The following is a 20414-nucleotide window of genomic DNA, read 5'->3' as shown; positions in this document are numbered from 1 at the left end:
GAGGATTTACGAGCACCTTTACGATATTAGGACCAAAAATGAAAATAATGCACTTTATAAGCACAGTACTGTTTGCAATCAATCAGAATTTCAGTTTTTCATATTAGAAGTTGTACCCATTGACCCTAGGGGAGGTATGTGGGAAACTTTGGTGGAATACAGAGAATTATACTGGCAGATAATTTTGGAAGCCAGCAAACCCCGGGGCTCAATGATATGATTTCATTAGCACCAGTTTTGAAACTGAGATCAGCAAAGTTATAAATTGTTTTTTATACTTAAAAACTTAAAAATGTATTATTTTAATTTTGTAGGGTAGAGAATTGGTTTTAAGATACTGTATACTTTCACTGTGAAAGGAGGTAATGTGACATTATAGCCAGTTGAGGGGACTACACATGCACATAAAATTTTGTTAACAAAAAGTTTATTTATTTTAGTTATATACATTAAAGTTTTACTTGAAGATGTTATAACATTCATTGATTTTACAGTTTTTAAAATATTTATAAAATATTTTGTTACACATATTTATACAAATGTTATGATCATAAAACATTTTGGTTTCCGTTTATTCATTGTGAAGGTAGAGAACGAAGTGATTTGTTGTATGGATTTTATTGGTAAATTGTTTCTTTGACTCCATTGGATATGGCTTAATTGCTTAATGATCTGGTTTTATATATAAGGAGTGGATTATTGACGGATTTTCATCTGACAAAGTTGGAGAGGAAAACGTGATTACTGGAAGCGTTATTTACTTGTTCATCTGCTTTTGCACTGATTTCAATAAACCATGTGTTTTGTGTTGTGGTTACCAGTGACTTTTGCACCTTCCATTATTTAGTTTATTGCTACATACAATTGCAAGTGTAACTGTTCACAGCTGAATAGCATGAAAAGACTACTGAGTCTTCGGTTTGAATCTCTTCACCTCCATAAGCAACAAGCTTTGCACAATTGGCCAAATAAAGTTGTTCACCAGCTCTTACTGTAGCAAAAGTTTTTGATGACATAACATTGCACTTTGAACCAATGTCTACCTTGTGTTCTGTCAGTTTACCATTGATCAGAACAGTACAAAACACTTTGTTTTTTTGCCAACAAATCTACTGCATTGAGCTTTTCACCAACCACTGATACACCATCTACATAGAAAGTAGAGCTGCAGCTTTCTATATGATCAACTTGCTTTTTTGAGTGACCTTTCTTAATAAATGAATGAGGCTTGCTTGATTTACAAAACGTTTGAAAGTGGTTCCATTTTTTACACTTGTGGTATTGCTGACCAAATGCTAAGCACTTCTCTCTTTTAGACTCGTGATTGGCACCACAATTATGACAGTTAAAAATAAGACTTGACTTGGGTTTTGCTGACTCACCCTTGTGCTGCACTGAGCATGTCCATTTTACTGAGCAAGTCTTAGAACTTGCTGGAAACTTAAGGGCTCTCCCAGGGAATCTTGCAAGGGCTGCAGCTGCCATGTGCTTAGGGCTGTTTCTGCTAGCCATGTGCTGCATGCTATCTAAGTTTGCTCTAGAGGCTGTTGAAACCATGCTCTTATCACTTGCAAGCATATATGTGTGCCTTTTTGTAAGCTCATGTATTTGACAAATCTCTATAGTTTTGTTCAGCATTAAACCACTGTCATGAAGCAACATCTTTCTCACAGCAGCATTATTAACACCACACACAAACCTTTTATCAACTTGTCTTTCAAACCACTAAACCTGCATGTTTTAGCCTTGTTTCTCAAGTCAGTAATATAACCTGCAATAGTTTTTCCGGGCTTTTGGTCTCTCGTATAAAATAGGTGCCTCTCCAATGTAACATTTGTCTGGGGGTTACACATTTCTCTAAATGTACGTTTCAAGCACTCAGGATCCTCCCTTGATTCAGCTTGTACAACAATATGGTGGTTTTCCCCTCCTCCTGCATATACTGCTGGTGCATACACAAATGGATGCTGTTTTTCAATTGTTTCTCACCCCACTAAGTTAAGCAAAATAAATGCCCTGGTAAGTGCATCTTTGTCAGAAAAAGCTACTTGTAATAAACATTGTATTCCTGCACAAACACTCTCCAATTCTCTGCAATATTATGATCAAATACAAGTGGACTGGGTCTGCAAAGGTCTGTGAAAGGTCACTCAAAAAAGCAAGTTGATCATATAGAAAGCTGCAGTCAACACACAGTAATAAAGACCCTTGGAAGTATATACGAACATGCACACATATATACACCAGAAATTTATGCCAGAACGTGTAATTATGCCCAATAGCACGACATTTCAAAATAACTGTAATTTGTAAAATAAGTTTCCATAGCACAAGAGCACTTTGAAACCACTGTACTTTGCAGAAACTACCCCTTATCAGTGTAAGAAACACTTCAGAATGACTGTACTTTGCAAATGAACTGTATACAGCACAAGACACCTCTCGAAAAGGCTACACTTTGTGAAATAACTGTACAGTGTGAGAAACACTTTGAAATAATTGCATTCTGACTACACTTTGCAAAATAACTGTACTTTCCACACAGTAAACTTTTTGAAATAATTGTACTGTAATAAAGCGCACACTGCAAACACTTTGCACACTCTGCAATACTTCGAACGACTCTAAAGTTATACTTTGAATAGCTTTAGTCAATGTGAAATAGTAGTTCATGTCAAAACATGGTTGTTTACTAAAAAGCATGTAGTTGCCTTGCTTTTTTATGCTTATTTTGCCCTTTTATTGTACTTGTTATGCCCATTTGTCCTCTTATCATACTTGTTATACTTTTCTTGTGCTCATTTTTCTTTCATAGGTTCATAGGTTTATACTAGGCTATCTGCCCTAAGGCATTTATAAGCCTAGCCCAAAGTTTTGTGGCTTATGTTATGTTAAAAAATACTGTGCCCATTAGTTTGTTGTGCCTCTGTCCAGCAGTGACACAGAAATGATTCCCGGGGTAAACCTACGATCTCCCATCCACCGGTCAAGATTTCTCTTGAACAGAGCCAGCAAGGTGCTCTGCCTCACATGGACTGGGATTTTATTCCACAGCATAGGGAGTCTCTGGGTGACAAATCTATCCCTTCAGCATGTCCTATTTATATCCGTGCTAAGGTTTAAGTCGCTTGCTCTAGTGGATCTGGTAGATTTGGATTTTTTGAGGTGGAGCATGTCCATTAATTCCGGGTTGGACATGGCCTTGTATGTCAGGCACAGGTCACCTCTGAGCAGGCAGTATGTGACTGAATAGAGCTGGAGTTTCTTCAGTCTGGCAGCATATGACAGATTTTGGAGTCCCTTTATCCTTTTGGTGAGGGACTTTTGGGGTCTCTCCAATTGCTGCAGGTGTCAGGTGAGATACATCCCGAATGGGGCATTGTACTCGATCATTGGTCTGATAAGTGAAGAGTACAGGGAACAATGACCTCACTTGATCTGGATGTGAATCCCTTCATGATCAGGTGGGCAATGTAGAAGGTCTTTCTAACCACTTTAGCAATGTGAGTGTCAAAAGAAAGGCCACTGTCAACCTGGGTCCCCAGGTCCCTGATTACCTCTTCTGTGCTTAATGGATTGCCACCTATATGGTAGCTTGGGGTTACCTTGTTTTTCCCGAAGGGTATGACTATACATTTTTTGGCATTTAACTTCAGGCCATGGCTCTGGCACCAGTTATCAGTTTCTGTGAGACCCCTCTGAAGGATATCTGTGTCCGATGTACTTTCCACTGTGGCCAGTTTGCAGTCATCTGCAAACTTTGTCAGCCATAGTCCTCCTATGTTTGCCTGTACCTCTGAGAAGTAGATGCCGAACAACAGGGGGCCAAGGACTGAGCCCTGTGGGACCCCACTTGTGACCGGCTTGGAGTCTGACATGGCGCCAGCAACTCTAACCCTGTGGGTTCTGTCCTTTAGCCAGTTTGCAACCCATCTTGTGACATATGGGTTTACATTTAAGCTGGTAAGTTTCTCTATAAGGACTGCCTTTCCCTCATCAATGGCCTTGGTGACTGTTTCAAAGAAGTCGACCAAGTTCAAAAGGCATGATCTGCCCTTGACAAAGCCAAACTGGGTCGGGTCCAATGTCTGCAAGTCCCCTATGTCTTTGTTTATGAGTTCCATTATGATCCTCTCCATAGCTTTGCAGACCAGGCTTGTTAAGCTTATGGGGTGGTAATTTCCAGGGTCCGTAGAGGTACCGCCTTTGTGGAGTGGGACCGCAGTTGCCGTACGCCACTCCTTAGGCACGTATCCTGTGGTAAGGCTAAGATTAAACAGCTGCCTTATATGCGGGTTTTAAAATGCTTGTTATGCAAGTCGGAAGTAACTCTGAACATAGCCATAAGTATTTATGATAATTCTATCAAATATGGTTTCAAATATTTCATTTAGTCAATAATGCGTTTTGTGCCTTTTGTTTGATTAATAATGCATGTTGTACTTTGCAAATGTTTTGTATCATTTTCTTTACAAAATAAATAATTTATGTGAGTTTTGGGTACCTGAAGTTTGTTTCTGGCCTTTATTTTTAATTGTTTAAGCACTGTATCACCCAACCTGCTCAATGCACCTTCACCATGAACTCTACACCTCATGGCTTGAAGAAGTTGCACTGTCCATCCCGGTTCTGACACCATGTTGCTCATCCGGTCAGGATAAAATAGATGAACAGTTGTGGGTTCGGTTAAAGCAGCTTTATTTTATACAAACATTCATGATTGAGGCTTAGTAACTAAAACGTAAATAAACTTATAAACAGACTGACTACTGCACTCATACAGGTTAACACTCTGGCTGTTCTCTCAAAATGGCACTGCTGCCTGCACGTGCTCACTATGTATATGCACATGCCCTCACTTTGAAATTCTTCTTAAAGTTATACCACACACTCTGGTCTACACCCATATTCAACTCCCAGGATATGCAAATAAATGTACATGTCTGGCTGATAAAGTTACACCTGCCATTATAGTAAACACAACTGTAACTGATTATTTGACACTAGAAATATAGACTTTTATATGTGGTCTAACTGGTATTTACTTGCCAAAGCAGACAGGGCTTTATGATGACATTTGGATCAATACTTAGACAACTAAGGTGCATCTTCCTATCTGTTCTCTGATTTATCATTGCATCCATGCAAACTATAAAATTACTTCTGTTTAGTTTTTATTATGACAGTGTACATTTAATAGGTTGGCAAAGATAGTGGCTTATCCCTAAGCATGCTTGTAGAGACATACAGACTCACACTCAAACCCATAAATGGATAAACACACACAGACATACACTCAATCCCATGCACTCACACAGACAAATATACATAACACACATTTAGAGATATGTGTAAACATACATATACAAGGACATCTTTAAAACCTATATATGGGAAGTGATATTTAAATGCAAAGTACTCTGGTCTCTAGCCATACCTGTTTACAATGTAACTCCTACTGTTGTTACTTCATGACCCATATTAAGTAAAGTGCAGGAATGGAGATCATCTCTTTATATTCAGTTTAGGTCTGGGATACCTTTAAATGCAAAGTAATATTTTAATATCCTAGACAAAGGGGTCAGATGACAGAAAGAAAAACTGTCAAAGGCAAAACACAATGAAAATTAGACATTTCTCATTTTCAATGCAAATAGGATTCACACCTTATAGAAAGTACCATGGCATAATTTTATTGAATATTTCATCCTTACATAAATCAAATGGACTTCATCAGAATAAAAACACCCTTGAAATAGAATGTTATACATTCTGAACTAAAATCAGTTAAAACCATGTGATCCATAGATTTACATTCTTAAATCTTCACACACATTCAAAAGACATCCATAAGTAACAGAACATATGAATGCGCATTTAGGCTTTAGCACTGCAGCTCTCATTTTACTATACTTGCAATTAATATGCATTCACTTTATCCAAGTAATACTATCACATTTAAGTGCAGCTAGTAAATTAGTTTCTTGCATTTTAGATCATTCTCTCAGTTGCCCACTCTCCATTCATAGGTACTTTTTCCAAAATAAAACATATTTTTAAAATCTTTACAAACTGAGCAATGTATTTTATACAACATTTTTCGTATCTATTTCTTAACTAACAATGCCCTTCTAATCTGTGCAGTAATCTACATTTAGTTTTCCCTAAGTAAAATGCCTCACAGGAAAGTTATTTTGCTAAGCAGATAGAAAATCTTTCCCTTTAATTCCTACTACACTTGAGAAATCGGGTAATGTTATACATGATCCCTCATGCACGTACCTACTTTGTCTACATTTACCACATGTTGTACATTCACTTGTTATACAGTGGTAGAAGCAGATGGATATTCTAAAATCTATTTTATATTCTTGGGCAAGATGGATCATGCATACCTCTCAACTGTCCAGATTTCTGTAGAATGCCCAGATTTTTTGCCTCATACTTTTGGACTGGTATTCATAAAATGTGTGGCTTTCTGGCAAATCACTCAGGGCTGAAGACATCAAATCATAACAGACATTTGAGTGTCAGACTTCATATCCTTCAGAAAATGCATGCTAACAGAAATAATGTTATTCTAGTAACTTCCCATGTTTACAAGAGCAATATTCAAAATATTTCCCTGTTTTTGAGTCCCCCCTTATTTTGAGTTTTGTTCCTTTGTCCAAATTTCATTTAGAGGTATGGGTCATGTATAACATTACTTGAGTTATTTACTTACTTAGTTGTGAAATAAATAAACATCCAGGAAAATCCCAAGAACAATAGAAAATTAGTAAGAAACATTAATCCCTGGGTATATTCACTTCTCTCAATTTGGTTAAACTCAGGAACATGCTGACATGATCATATACCATAAAAATTGCCTTGTGTTACTGAAGGTCTTGTCAGTACTGGAAAATGCAGAGCAAAATTGCTAGTCAAAATATGCAACACAGAGCAATAGCATTATGACTGGAGGGGTCTTTCTACAGGGAGCATCGCATCAGGCAGAATGGTGATATGAGAAGCACTGTGACTAAGAGCATACCTTTCATCTGCAGAATTTCCAGGCAAAGCCAAAAATAATGGGGAGACGAAGGCTCAAAATCAGAGATAATTGTTTTAAATATTTCTGAAATACACATAAAAGCAATTTAATAGAATAGACATTTTATGTCAATATGCATTTTTGAACATAAGAAATATGAAACTCAGAAGATTGGCAGAATTGATTGATGAAAATACTTTTATGAGGGATATGTCAAAAATATGAAGCAAAATTAGGGACCTCCTGTGAAATCAGGGACAGTTGACAAGTATGACTAGATGAGACATATTACCTGTGAATATAACAAGACTGATGACAGGTATGGTAAACTTTGCATTTCAACAGTCCCTCATGAAGGACTTTGACACAGGGCTGCATACTAAAGTAATATTCTGTTGCAAGATATCATGAGAGGCAGGAAGATATTGACCATGTACAAGATGGGTGAGATTTCATCAAAGGCAACAAATTAGCAGTCAAAAACAGGACTACAGTAAACAAAGCATACACTATGACAACAGCAAACCTAGTTAAAATAAGCCTTACTCTCTGAAAAGATAAACAGAATGACAATTCTAAACAGGCCCTATCCAGCCCCCCCCCCCCCAAAAAAAATGTTTCTCCTACAAACGAAGTATAGCCATCCAGTCTCTCCCATATCATCCAGCATTTATAATATGCACAATGTGGTCCTTTAATGTTGTCAGTTAGTAAGATGGTATCCATTTGTGTGATACACTGACATCCATGACATTGTTCCCTCTATACTGACCTCATTAGTATTGCAGATAGTCATACCAATTATTTTATTAGCATATTTTCTCTTTTTATGCCTTGTGTTCCTTAATACAACTGGTATACAGGGATTATTTTTGTTTCAAAAACAGAAGTACAGTGCTTACAGAAGTTCACTTTTTTAATCAGGGTTATAACTTTAGCCATACCTTTTAAACCCTTAGAACAAGAATTCTGGACAAGGTCAAAGATATTGGGGGAGGGGAGATAAACAAAATCCCCAAAACAGGAGAACATTTTAAATATTGCTCTTATTACCTTAGAAAGTTATTAGAATAACAGGTTTTGTATTAGCATGCATTTTCTGAAGGATATCAAGTCTTTAAATGTCTGTCATTATTTAGTTAATTAATTCCTCAGGCATTTACCCCAAAAATACAATTTTTTATAAGGTATAAACCAAAAATGTGAGATAAAAATCTGGACATTCTGCAAAATTGTGGACAGTTAGTTGTATGGACTTGCTTACACCAGCAGAAGCAAAAGTAGTGGGTTGTAGCTCGTCCAGTATATAGGGTGCTCTTATTCATAAACGTCATTACTTGTATATTATTTTTTAGAAAGGAAACTCTTATTTATATCTGATTTCTGTTTCACTGTATGACTGGACCTAATGTCAACTATAGCAAATAGCCACAAAATGCAATCATTTATCTTTAGATGTGACTGACTCTTATTTGTGATAACATTCATGCTGTAGGCTGTTTGCTTTTGCTAGTTAGCCATTAAGCTTAGTCTGATGTTCATTTTTTTATAAAAATATGTATTATACATCTTTTAAACCAGTTTATGTTTTACTAGTTAGTTATTAAAGTTTCATCTAGATAAAACACAATTATTCTGGTTATAATTTGCATCATTGTGCCACTTTTGATTTTTGCTATCCGTTCCAGTCCCCTTGATGATAATACACACCAGGGTTGCTTTGGCTCAAATGCAGTACTATGCATTTATTTGCACTAAACTTCAGCTTTCACTTTTCTATCCATTAATTTGGCTTTTTGAAATTGTTTGCTTTACCCTCCCACCATCTTCTGCTGATGCATCTATCTTTTTGTTATAATCAGAGAGTTCGATCTTATTTTCTATTCCCTTAGATATGTTAGAAGCACCCATATGGAAAAATACTGGACCAGATCAGAGTCTTATAGGTTCATAGGTTCATACTAGGCTATCTCCACTAGGGCATTTATAAGCCTAGCCAGAGTGTGTTTGGCTTTCGCCACCCATTTTAAATTTATTTTGCAATGCCCTTTTTCGAAGTTAGTATACTGTGCCTCTGTCTAACAGTGACACAGAAGTGATACCCGGGGTAAACCTATGATCTCCCATCCACTCATCAAGATTCCTCTTGAACAGAGTCAATGAGGGACTCTGCCTAACCTGGACTGGGATTTTATTCCAGAGTGAAGGGAGCCTCTGGGTTATGAATCTGTCCCTCCAGCATGTCCTATTTATTTCCGTGCTGAGGTTCAAGTCTCTCCAGCATGTAGCTCGATGGGATTTAGATTTTCTGAGGTGCAGCATGTCCATTAATTCCGGGTTGGACATGGCTTTATACGTCAGGCACAGATCGCCTCTGAGCAGGCGGTATGCCACTGAGTAGAGCTGGAGTTTCTTTAACCGGGCAGCATATGGCATCTGTTTGAGCCCTTTGATCCTCTTGGTGAGGTACTTTTGGGGTCTTTCCAGTTGCTGCAGGTGTCTGGTAAGGTACATCCCAAAAGGGGCATTGTACTCGATTATGGGCCTGATGAGGGATGAGTAAAGAGGCACGATGACCTCCCCTGATCTAGATGTGAATCCCTTCATGGCACTCTACTAGTCGCTTCTCTAATTCTTAGCATTGCTCCCTCCAGAACTTTCTGTTTTTCATAATTCATATTTGAAGCCATCCAGTTCTTCAGTCATTTTCCCACCTCGACCCCTCCAGTTTTCCTGTCAGCATCCCGTGTGGGACAGTCAAATGCCTTGACCATATCTAGTGAAATGTTTCTGTTAGGTACTTCTGTAACTCACTCAAAAAACTGAATCAAGTTTGACTGACAGCTCCTGGTTTCACTTTAGGACTGTATGTCCCACATGGGATGCTGACAGGAAAACTGGAGGAGTCGAGGTAGGATCATGAGTGAAGAACTGGATGGCTTTAAATTTGAATTATGAAACACAGAGTTCTGGACAGAGCAATGCCAATAATTAGAGAAGCGACTAGTAGAGTGCAATAAGACTCTGATCTGGTCCAGTATTTTTCCATGTGTGTGCTTCTAACATATCTCAGGGAATAGAAAATAAGCTCTAACTCTGACTATAACAAAAAGATAGATGTATCAGCAGAAGATGGTGGGAGGGTAAAGCAAAGGATTTCAAAAAACCAAATCAATGCATGGAAAAGTAGAAGTTGAAGTTTAGTGCAAATAAATGCATAGTACCGCCTTTGGGCCACAACAACCCTGGTGTGTATTATAATCAAGGGGAGTGGAACGGATAGCAATATAACAGGAAAAGGATAAGGGGGTGCTGATCACACCTGTAATGAACTACTGAGAGCATAGTTATAGGGCAGTGGCAGCAGCAAACAGAAATCTGAGGTGTAGCCTTGGAGATAGTTTCCAGAAATAAAGTATTCATGTTTCCATTCTACAGGCCATTAGTTAGACAACACTTGGAGAACTGTATGCAGGTGTGTAAGCCATATAAGGAAGGGACATTAGGTTAATGGGAAGAATTCAGGGTACATCTACAAAAAAATTGTGGGACAGTGGAGAAAGAATATGACAGAATAGATGACTAAGAACCCTTGTTACATGAACTCATAAGAAATAAAAAGCACACAATGTTGGTGCATAAGATGATGTTGGGATATGGGGAGATATATCTTTGGGAACTTTGACAGAATACTAAGTGCACAATCTAAGCTGCAAACTGAAAATTCCTTTTGGAGCAGAGATAGATAATATCCACCTTGCAAAGGAAACACAAAACAGTTCAGTGTAAGTTGGCATCATGGCACAGATGGATAAAGCCCTCAGTTACCCTGTGACCTACATGAACCACAATCAGTTGGTGCTGGGGAGGATGATGGGGAAGAGTAGCAGGGAGAAGCTGATACCAGTGTGCCTGTTATAGGGGGAGACAGGAGACCCTTCCAGTTCCAGTGCTGACACATATTACAGACAGAAAGTTGCACTGTATGTAAAGTATAAACCAGAGACAAAATTGGCTCTGTCAGTTAATCTTCATGCACTAGCCTTCCTGGATCATGTGCAGGAATGTGCATACTCATGTGGGTGGAGGGAGCATAGAAAGCCGTCATATCTGACTAAAGAAATTCAGCCGAAGAGGAAGAGGTTACGGCCAGAAAAAGGAAAATCCCTCATAGCTACTTAGGTAACTGTCATGCCATGATTGCCTGTCACCCTGATGAGTGGGAACAGATGGGTATGACTGTGGCTACACTAGATGGCCAGAAGGCACATGGACAGAAAAACTATATCAAATCATGGTCCAATGTTCTGTTTATGCAAAAAAGTTATGCATCCCCACACAGAACTCATACTCTGGATGCCTGTGCTGAGAGCATATACAGAATCTTAAATTATATGTTTCAATCACAGTGTGCACCTTAGGATCAATATCATGCTATTTACAAATGTATGAGTTCTAGGGTTCTTGTGGCCTTCTGCAGATATGGATATGCCGTTATTTTATTTGTTTTTTTTTGTTTGTTTGTTTGTTTGTTTTAGAAGTGCACATTTGAGCATATGGATATAAATGTCATGAAAATCTGCTGAAAAGGCTGGACCCAGTTTGACTACTCAACAGCTAGAGAGTTAAAGCAATGCTTCTCACTGGCAAATTGGTCATGGTGGCTGTTTTTATATCTGGATAAATGTCACTTCAGCACTTTAATATTGATGTGCTCATTCAGATATTATTAGCATCACGTATGCTCTGCTATAATATCACCTTATATAAACTTTCAATCACAGTTTCAGAATTTTGAAAGGAAAGCTAAATGTGTACTCTTGTCTAGGAAACTGCATAATCTTCTTCATCCACACCTCTTAATTTATAGCTGAAACAAAATAAGGCAATTTTTAAACAGCATAAAACAGTAGGATTTCTGGTAGAAGAGTATGGCCTGGCTATACCAGTGGCTGCCAAGACAGTGTTGTCTTCTGTAAAAAGGTTCACAGCATACAGTATGGAAGAGATGAGGATATTATTATTTAAAAGTTGCAAAGTACCTGAAAAGTGTCTCTGTTGCATCTTGTATGAATGATAGATTTTTTATTATTCCAAGATGATATCAGATATAAACCATTTGCATATTTTGGTTTATTCTATATATTCTCTATGTGCAGGTGTGTGTGTGTGTGTGTGTGTGTGTGTGTGTGTGTGTGTGTGTGTATGTATATATATATATATATATATATATATATATACACACCTATATATATATATATATATATATATATATATATATATATACATATGTGTGTGTGTGTGTGTGTATATACATATATATATATATATATATATATATATATATAGAGAGATATATAGAGAGAGAGATATACACACACCTATATATCTATATATATATATATATATATATATATATATATATATATATATATATATATATATATATATATATATATATATATAGAGAGAGAGAGAGATACACACATATATATATATATATATACATATGTGTGTGTGTGTGTGTATATATATATATATATATATATATATATATTTATTTATTTATTTTTTTGCTTTCATAGCTTATTGTTTGAGAAACAAACTGCTACTTTCTTTTTTAGAAATGTATTTAAAGTAATTTAAGCAGTCAGTTGCATGGTACACTCCTTTTTAATCTGTTTTAACAGAGACTTTCTAGCTTGATAACAGTCTACACAGCATATTATCCAACAGCTCTTCATAAAGTTGTAGAGAAGAGCACAAAGACCTAAATGGGTGTGAGGAACTGCACAAACTGTAATCCAGCCATTTGTCTGAGTGGTGAGCCCCATTATATGGTATAGCAGTATACCGAGTTCGGTATAGCAAACTGTAAGCGTAGCTGAACTTCACCTCAGTTATTCCATTATAGTTCTGTTTCTGTGATAGAAATGGTGATAAAGTCATAGTTCATGACAGAAATTAATATGACCTAATAAAAACATTTTAATTAGGTTTATCATCTGAAATTCACTATGTTTAAACCTTTTGTTTACCCATTTCTCCTCTAATTAATATCTTTGAATTTTCTCAGGTGATGCTGTTATTCCACTCTGGTTACCACAGTGTGGTAAATGTAAAAGCTGTTTGGATCCCAACAATAACATATGCAAAATGCTCAGGTTGGTACAAAGCTAGCTAATGTATTTTATTGTCTTGGGTACTTGTCTACTCTGTGAAAAAAAGTATGTTGATTGTAATACGAGACATATTTCTTATTTATTCAGTAACCTAACAGAACTGCATTCCAGATAATTGAATATTGACATTACCCAATAGCTAAAGAAACAAAGGTACAGTTAATTAAACATTTCAACAGTAGAGCAGATACAGTGATGCATGTATCAAATGTAATCCACACAGGAGTCAAGACATCTTTACCAAACTCAGGTCTGTTTTGGAGGCTTGAAAAAGGATTGGAATGTTTCATCCACTTCTAAAGGACTAGTGTTTTTTTTTTTTTTTATTATTATTTTGGAGCTGTTGTACTGATGGTATTAAGGAGCAAGTGATTTCTTTGATTGCAGTTCAGAAGGTGGCACAGCATTATCTCTAGATGCCCACGAGATGTGACTGATATCCTTTAGGCGCTCCTGGCAAAAGGTTGTTGTTGTTTGTCTTTTCAGCTTTTTCCCGGTAAGGAGTCCCCACAGCGGAACTCCGGTCCACTAATGATTGGCAGTAGATTTTTACGAAACGCCAAGGTGCCAGCTCGACACCCAACCTTCAACGAAGTCACGCCCATTTTCGCACGCATGTCTTTCAAACGCTACCCAACCGCGGGGAGGACATGCAGACTCCACACAGAAGTACAAAGCATAAAAGGCTCATAATTGAACGGAGGTGGTCTTAAAATTCATAGTGTTCATTCTGTCAGTTAAGCTGTAAACTACTGTCACAAGGGTTATTCTGTATTTAAAAATGGACCATTTGCTTAATAAATAGGACAGTAAACTATAACACCTATGTAGTTTTTCACAAGGGATGATACTAAAATGGAGAGGGGATGTCATGAAATTAGAAAAAGAAAAGGCACAGTTGCCCAATAATTTGTTTTTGAAAATCTAGACACTGTGGTCTTTCACTGATAGTTGATACAAATGTTTGGGGAAGGAATTTAGTTTGAGGATAAGTCTAAGCAAATGACAGAAAGCTGAATTAAAAAGTAAATCTACGATCTACTGGATCTGGACTTTTGAAGTACAAGTCATACAAATAGTTTACTTTTGGATTACTATTTGCTTTCTCTGACAGTAAAAGTGGTTTTAAAGAATGATAGAAGACAGAGTGCACAGAAAAAAAGATTATTTTACCCTACCATAGAAATTGAAAGGAGCAGTTTATATGAATTTTATGAAAGTGCAAATAAGCAACTGGACTGGTGTTTCACAGCAGAATTTATTAATTGAGTAGGCACATTGTATGTAAGTTACTAGCTGTTATTTTTAATTGCTAACTGATTTTACTTGGAGATGAGCTATTTGTAGGATCAATCAATCATTACAGCCCTGAGCATTCTGTGCTAAGAGAAATGTACATTGGCAAGTGGTTCAGTGAGAAATAAATGAAATTTGAAACTGAAAAGTAAATAAGTTATATACATAGTTGCCTGTCCAGCATCCTTAATACTTTAATGCATTTAGTATAACAGTGCACTATTTTGTTTATTTATTTAAAGGTAGCCAGTGCTTTCTTAGGTGTGAAAGTTAATATTTACTGAAAGCTTGCAAGCCATGCTTTTGGTTTTACAGCTGTGAGGGTAATAAAGATAAGAACAAAAAAGATAGCAATTAGTGTAAGTGGGTACACAAGCTGTAACATGTACTTTATCACTGGTAACATTCAATAGCAAAAATACACTGGTGCGGAATGCACTCCAATTCCAGTTATAAATACACTCACTGTGCAGCACAAGATTATAAAAACTTCTATTTAAAAACAACAAACCATTCAAAGTTTAGTGCTTTCATCCCCTATGGGATCAAGCCCAGGACTCCATCAGAACTAATGATCATCCCACCCCTCTTATTTAAATATATTGTAAAGTTAATGTGGGATTCATGAGCAAATCATGTAGGCTTCACGTGAAGCCTGCATAATGTTTACAGGTTAGCATGATGAGCAGCAGTGCTAATCACATATGCATACTGATCATCATGCCTATCAGAATACAAGCAAGATGTTCTTCGTGTTTCACTGTTATAGTCATCACTTGTGGGTTATCCCTGCTGGGCAGCCCTCGGCTGGCCTGAATACCAGAGTAAAGGATTTCCCTCCTGCATCAGCTGTTGGTCACTTGAGACTGATCTCAGGTCATCAGGGCTATAAAAGGAGGCAGCCGACACCATTACATTAGTCTTTCTTGCCATGGAGCCCGAAGCAGAAGCAGTTTGCGAGTGCATCAGTCAGCCGTTGCCAGAGTGAGGGAGAAACCTACTAAAGCTAAGTCCCCATTGGGGAACCCTTTCTTGCACTTAAACTGATGTCCGAGAAAGTGAATAACTGTCTTCATTGTGGAAAACAAATACCACACTGAGACTTTCATAATCTGTGTATAACTTGTGTAACTTGTGTAACTTGTGTAACTGGATGTCGGTTCTGTGCCTTATTTAAAGCTAGGACCATCCATAGAAGAGCTGAATTTGTAGCTAGGCATTTCAGGGAGAGTAGTTACCAACACAAAATGGCATCCATTGGTCAGTCTACTGTGGAAATTTCGAAAAAGAGAAAGGAAAAGGAAAGAGATAGACCACAAAAGGTTTGGCCCTCAGACGACGCAAACCTGAAGTCAGCCAGCCAACCATCCACTAGTGCAGTGGAACTCAGTGAGGTGCATACGCAGCCCCTGACGACAGCTGAAGAGGCATCACAGGCCTCTACCAAGACCCTTTTGGAGTCTAGAATGCTGCTGGATCAGGCTTTTCCTACCGAAATGTCAGTCACCAGCCCCACGGTTGGGTCTGGAGCTGCTTTGCAGACACCAGCTTCCACAAACGCCTTTCAGATGACTGACGCCAGACAAAGACGATGGCCATGCCACCAGTCAAAACCACACATAAGCCCATTAAATCACTTAGACTTAAGACCAAGGCCACCCCTAGGAAAACACCCTCCTTGGAGCCCAGTCACCGACTACCTCCCACCCACCCTGCGCAGTCTCAGCAGTTACTTAGGATGGCTGAGGATTTAATCTCTCGCACTAGAGGTAATCAGTCTGCTATCCAGTCTTCTCAAGCTATCCCAGCCAAAAGAAAAAGGGACCTTTTTCCAGAGGTGCTTTCGAAGCTAGAGTCAGAGGACTCTGAATTTCTGGACTCAGACACTGAAGAACAGCCCCTGACAGCCTTTGAAGATTCAGATGCTGAGGAATTCATTCCTTTTGCATCCCCTTCTGAGGACCTCTCATTTGAGCAGACCTTAAATTCCCACAGAGAGCATTTCCATTGGGGAGGCTCAGGACCACCTCAGTCAAAGAAGAGACTGAGAGAGTTCCTGGACTTGCCACAACATAAACCCTTAGCCATTCTTCCCATTCTGGATGTGGTGGAGGATGACTTCCTGGAGTCTGGCCTCACCTCTGAGGCCCTGCCCCTATACCCAGAAAGCCTGACAGATATTACAGGATGCCAGACACCCATAAGTATTTGCTCCAAAACCCTGCAGCTGACCCAGAGGTCATTTCTCAGAGACCTAAAGGGGTTAGGGCCAATTCCTCCAAAAATTCCATACCCTCTGTTAAGGAGAGCAGAACCTTGGACTGATAGGGCAAGAAGGTCTACACTTCAGCCACCCTAGCCATTAGAGCTCTCAATTGTCAATTCCATATGCTTAAATAGCAACATAACATGCTAGACTTATTAAAGCAGAAAATATCCACAATACCAGAAAGTACTACTACCAGAGAACTAGGAGATCTGATACACTTCAGCTCTCAAGTGGCCAAGCATTCCCTGCATTGTGGCTTTGATGATTTGGAAGCCTCTAGCAGGGCTGCAGTTTCTAGCTCAGTCATTAGAAGGCATACATGGTTGAGGGACCAACCATTGCCTGATCAGGTTAAATCAAAACTTCTGGATGCCCCCTTGAATAAGGAACAATTGTTCGGCCCCAAGGCAGAGGAGGTGATTAAGAAAATGGAAGAGAAGGCCAAATCAATGCAGATGGTCAATGACTTCCTGCAGGTACAACCCCCCCCCCCCCCGATTCAGCAGGAACTTCCCTACCAAGCAATGGTCATTTCCTGCACAAGGAAAAACTGTGCAAAGGAAGGGGCACAAAGCTAGGCCCTCCAGGCACCGGCCGCAAAGCCAGCAGAGGTCTAGACAGTGGACCTCTATTACACCTAGACAAGAGAGTTCTAAGTCCACTCCCTACCCTAAGGACTCACAGTGACTCCTCCTCTCCCCTCTGCCTCCACTGACAGGCTAGGAGGAAGACGTTCCCTCTTCCTAGACAAGTGGCAAGCCATCACTGCAGATCGCTGGGTCTTAAAAATAATTTCCAAAGGCTACAGATTCACTTTCATAGAGAACCCCAGATATTCAGGTTTTCCAGATGTACCAGCAAACCAGAGGACAGAGGCCACCCACCAAATTCAAAAACTTTGTGCTCAAGGGGCAGTGGAGCCAGTACCAAAGGAACAAGCTGGAAAAGGATTGTATTCAAGGTTGTTCCTAGTACCCAGAACAGAGGGCACCTGGCACCCTATTCTATACCTATCCACATTAAATCTGTCCCTCCTAGTGCCAACATTAAAAATGATGCCCCTTCACAAGCTCTTGTCAATGTTGGCACCAAATGCTTGGCTAGTGACCCTAGATCTGAAGGATACCTACCTCCATATCCCCATAAGGGAGTCCTGCAAGAATTTCCTAAGCTTCAGAGCAGGCTCAGAGCACTTTCAGTTTTCTGCTCTGCCCTTTGCCTTATCTACTGCTCCCAGAGTCTTCATCAATTGCCTGGCTCCTGTCATTGCCTTTTGCAGACACGAAGACATACAGATTTACCCCTATCTGGACGACTGCCTCATCCAAGTGGACACCAAAGAGAAACAACTGCAGGATCTTACTTTTGTCCAAACCCTTCTAACCTCTCTGGGATTTATCCTCAACAGGAAAAAGTCCCATTTCCAACCCACAAGATGGCTAACCCTCTTAGAAGCTCTCCTGGACACATTTTCCCAAAGATCCTTCCTCTCTCCAGAGAAGTAGAACCCCCCCCCTCTCTGCTTTTCTCAGCTAGCTTGCAGGACTCACCTCACAGCAAGGAAGTTCCTGCAAGCAGTCAGGTACATGGCATCCTGCATCCTGTTGGTGCCTTTGGCCTGGATCCACGTGAGAGAACTATAGTGGTACCTCAGAAACCTATGGTGCCAACACTCACAGTCACTGGAGCACCAGCTGCCTCTGATTCCCTGTCTAAGGAAGGAACTTTTATGGTGGGCAGAAGTATGTACCCTGAACAGGGGTCTACCCTTTATCACCCTTCCCCAAGGCCAGACCATCACCACTGATGCCTCAGACACAGCCTGGGGGGGCTCACTTAGGAGATATGTGCACTCAAGGCATTTGGGATCAGGGAGATCTAGCCCTCCATATCAACAAGAAGGATATGCTGGTGGTGCACAGGGCAATAATAGCTTTCAAAGGTTACCCCAGACCAGTACTCTTGCTCAAAACAGACAACACCATGGTCATGTGGTTACATCAATAAACAAGGGGGCACACACACCTACCCCCTTTGTTGCCTGAGACTGCATCTGCTAACCGAGTACATTCCAGGGGAACACTACAGCCTGGCAGACCCACTCAGCAGAAGTGTCCTGGACCCCCATGAGTGGCAGCTACACAAGGAGACCTTCCTCAGCATCATACACCTCTGGGAGATGCCGGAGGTAGACCTCTTTGCAACCATAGAAAACAGACAGCTGACCAGGTTCTGCTCCAGGGAATTCCACCCATGAGCTTGAAAGGTGGACGGTCTCTCCTTTCACTGAGGCAGCCTGTTTGTGTATACATTCCTTTCCTTGCCACTGATTCACAGGGTACTTCTAATGATCAGGGAGGAAGGGCCAAGGGCTATCCTCATTGCTCCAAACTGGCCCAGGCAGCACTGGCAACCCTTACTCCTCAGCCTGACCAAGGAGCTACCCATAACCCTGCCTCTCACAGCAAAGCTGCTAACCCAAGAAAAAGGGTCAATATTGCATCCACATCTTCAAACTCTCAGCCTATCTGCATGGCTTATACTCCAGAGGTGGATATCAGGGCACCTTTGAGAAAACAGGTTCTGGATATTAAGGAGGCCAGGAGACCCAGCACCCAGAAACTCTATTCCGCAAAATGGAAAAGATTTATTGCCTGGTGCCACAGTAAGGGTGAAAGCAGCACCCATGCCACTCTAGCATTGGTTCTGGACTACCTGGCGGAGCTCGTGCAGAAGGGATTTTCATGCTTCTCTGTCAAAATGCATACCTCAGCTATCTCTGCTCATTACCCAACAGAGCAACCTATGTTCTCACATCCCTTGTTGAAACAATTCTTTAGAGGGGTGTCAAACATCAGACCACCTAGAAGGCCACCCGCTCCAGCATGGGACCTGAACTTTGTCCTGGAAAAACTGACTTTGTCTCAGCAGAACTGAAGCACCTCTCTTGGAAGACTGCATTCCTGCTGGCCATAACCTCAGCCAGGAGGGTTTCTGAGCTGCAGGCCCTCATGGCCATTGAACCCTTCATTATTTTCCATGCAGACAGGGTGCGTCTTAGAACCAATCCCTCCTTTATGCCTAAGGTGGTCTCTGACATGACCCTTAATGAAGATATCCATCTCCGTACCTTTTTTCCAAACCCACAAAATAATGGGGAAAGGTTTCTGCATACATTAGATTTGCACAGACAGCTTAGATACTATCTGTATAGGACCAAATTTTTCAGAAAACCTGACAAGCTGCTGGTCAGCTTCACTCTGGGGGTAGAGTGAAAACCCATATCTAAGCAGACCATTTCTAAATGGATATCACACTGCATCCATTTCTGCTTCTCCTTCCATGGAAGGATACCTCCCAAATCAGTCAGAACCCATTCTACTAGGGCAATATCAACTTCCACCTCCTTTCTTAGAGGCATTCCCAAAAAGGATATTTTAGAAGCTGCCACCTGGACATCAGTTCACACCTTCACCAAACACTACCAGCTGGCTATTTTCTCCAAATCCCAGGCAGGCTTTGCTTCAGCAGTCCTACATGGCATACTGGCTTCCACTAAAATCAGTTCAAGCCTAGACTCCGGCTTCTTCCCTTCCTTCCTTCCACCCTACTTCTCAGCTTTGGGAATCTTTCC

General features: G+C 39.9%; 1 protein-coding gene across 2 annotated transcripts in view; it reads left to right on the top strand.

The window, feature by feature from the left end:
* LOC122793404 (alcohol dehydrogenase class-3-like) overlaps positions 1–20414 on the top strand; it is a 517897-nt gene that overhangs the window by 249791 nt on the left and 247692 nt on the right. For both annotated transcript variants that reach the window (XM_044061379.1, XM_044061380.1), the window contains exon 4: positions 13110–13197. In XM_044061379.1, the coding sequence (XP_043917314.1) occupies positions 13110–13197 (88 nt within the window). The remainder of the gene's footprint in view (positions 1–13109; positions 13198–20414) is intronic.

The sequence above is a fragment of the Protopterus annectens genome, chromosome 2.part0 (assembly GCF_019279795.1).
Source record: "Protopterus annectens isolate FY-2018-M chromosome 2.part0, PAN1.0, whole genome shotgun sequence".
Taxonomy (NCBI): Eukaryota; Metazoa; Chordata; order Ceratodontiformes; family Protopteridae; genus Protopterus; species Protopterus annectens.
This window is presented reverse-complemented; position numbering and strand designations above follow the sequence as displayed.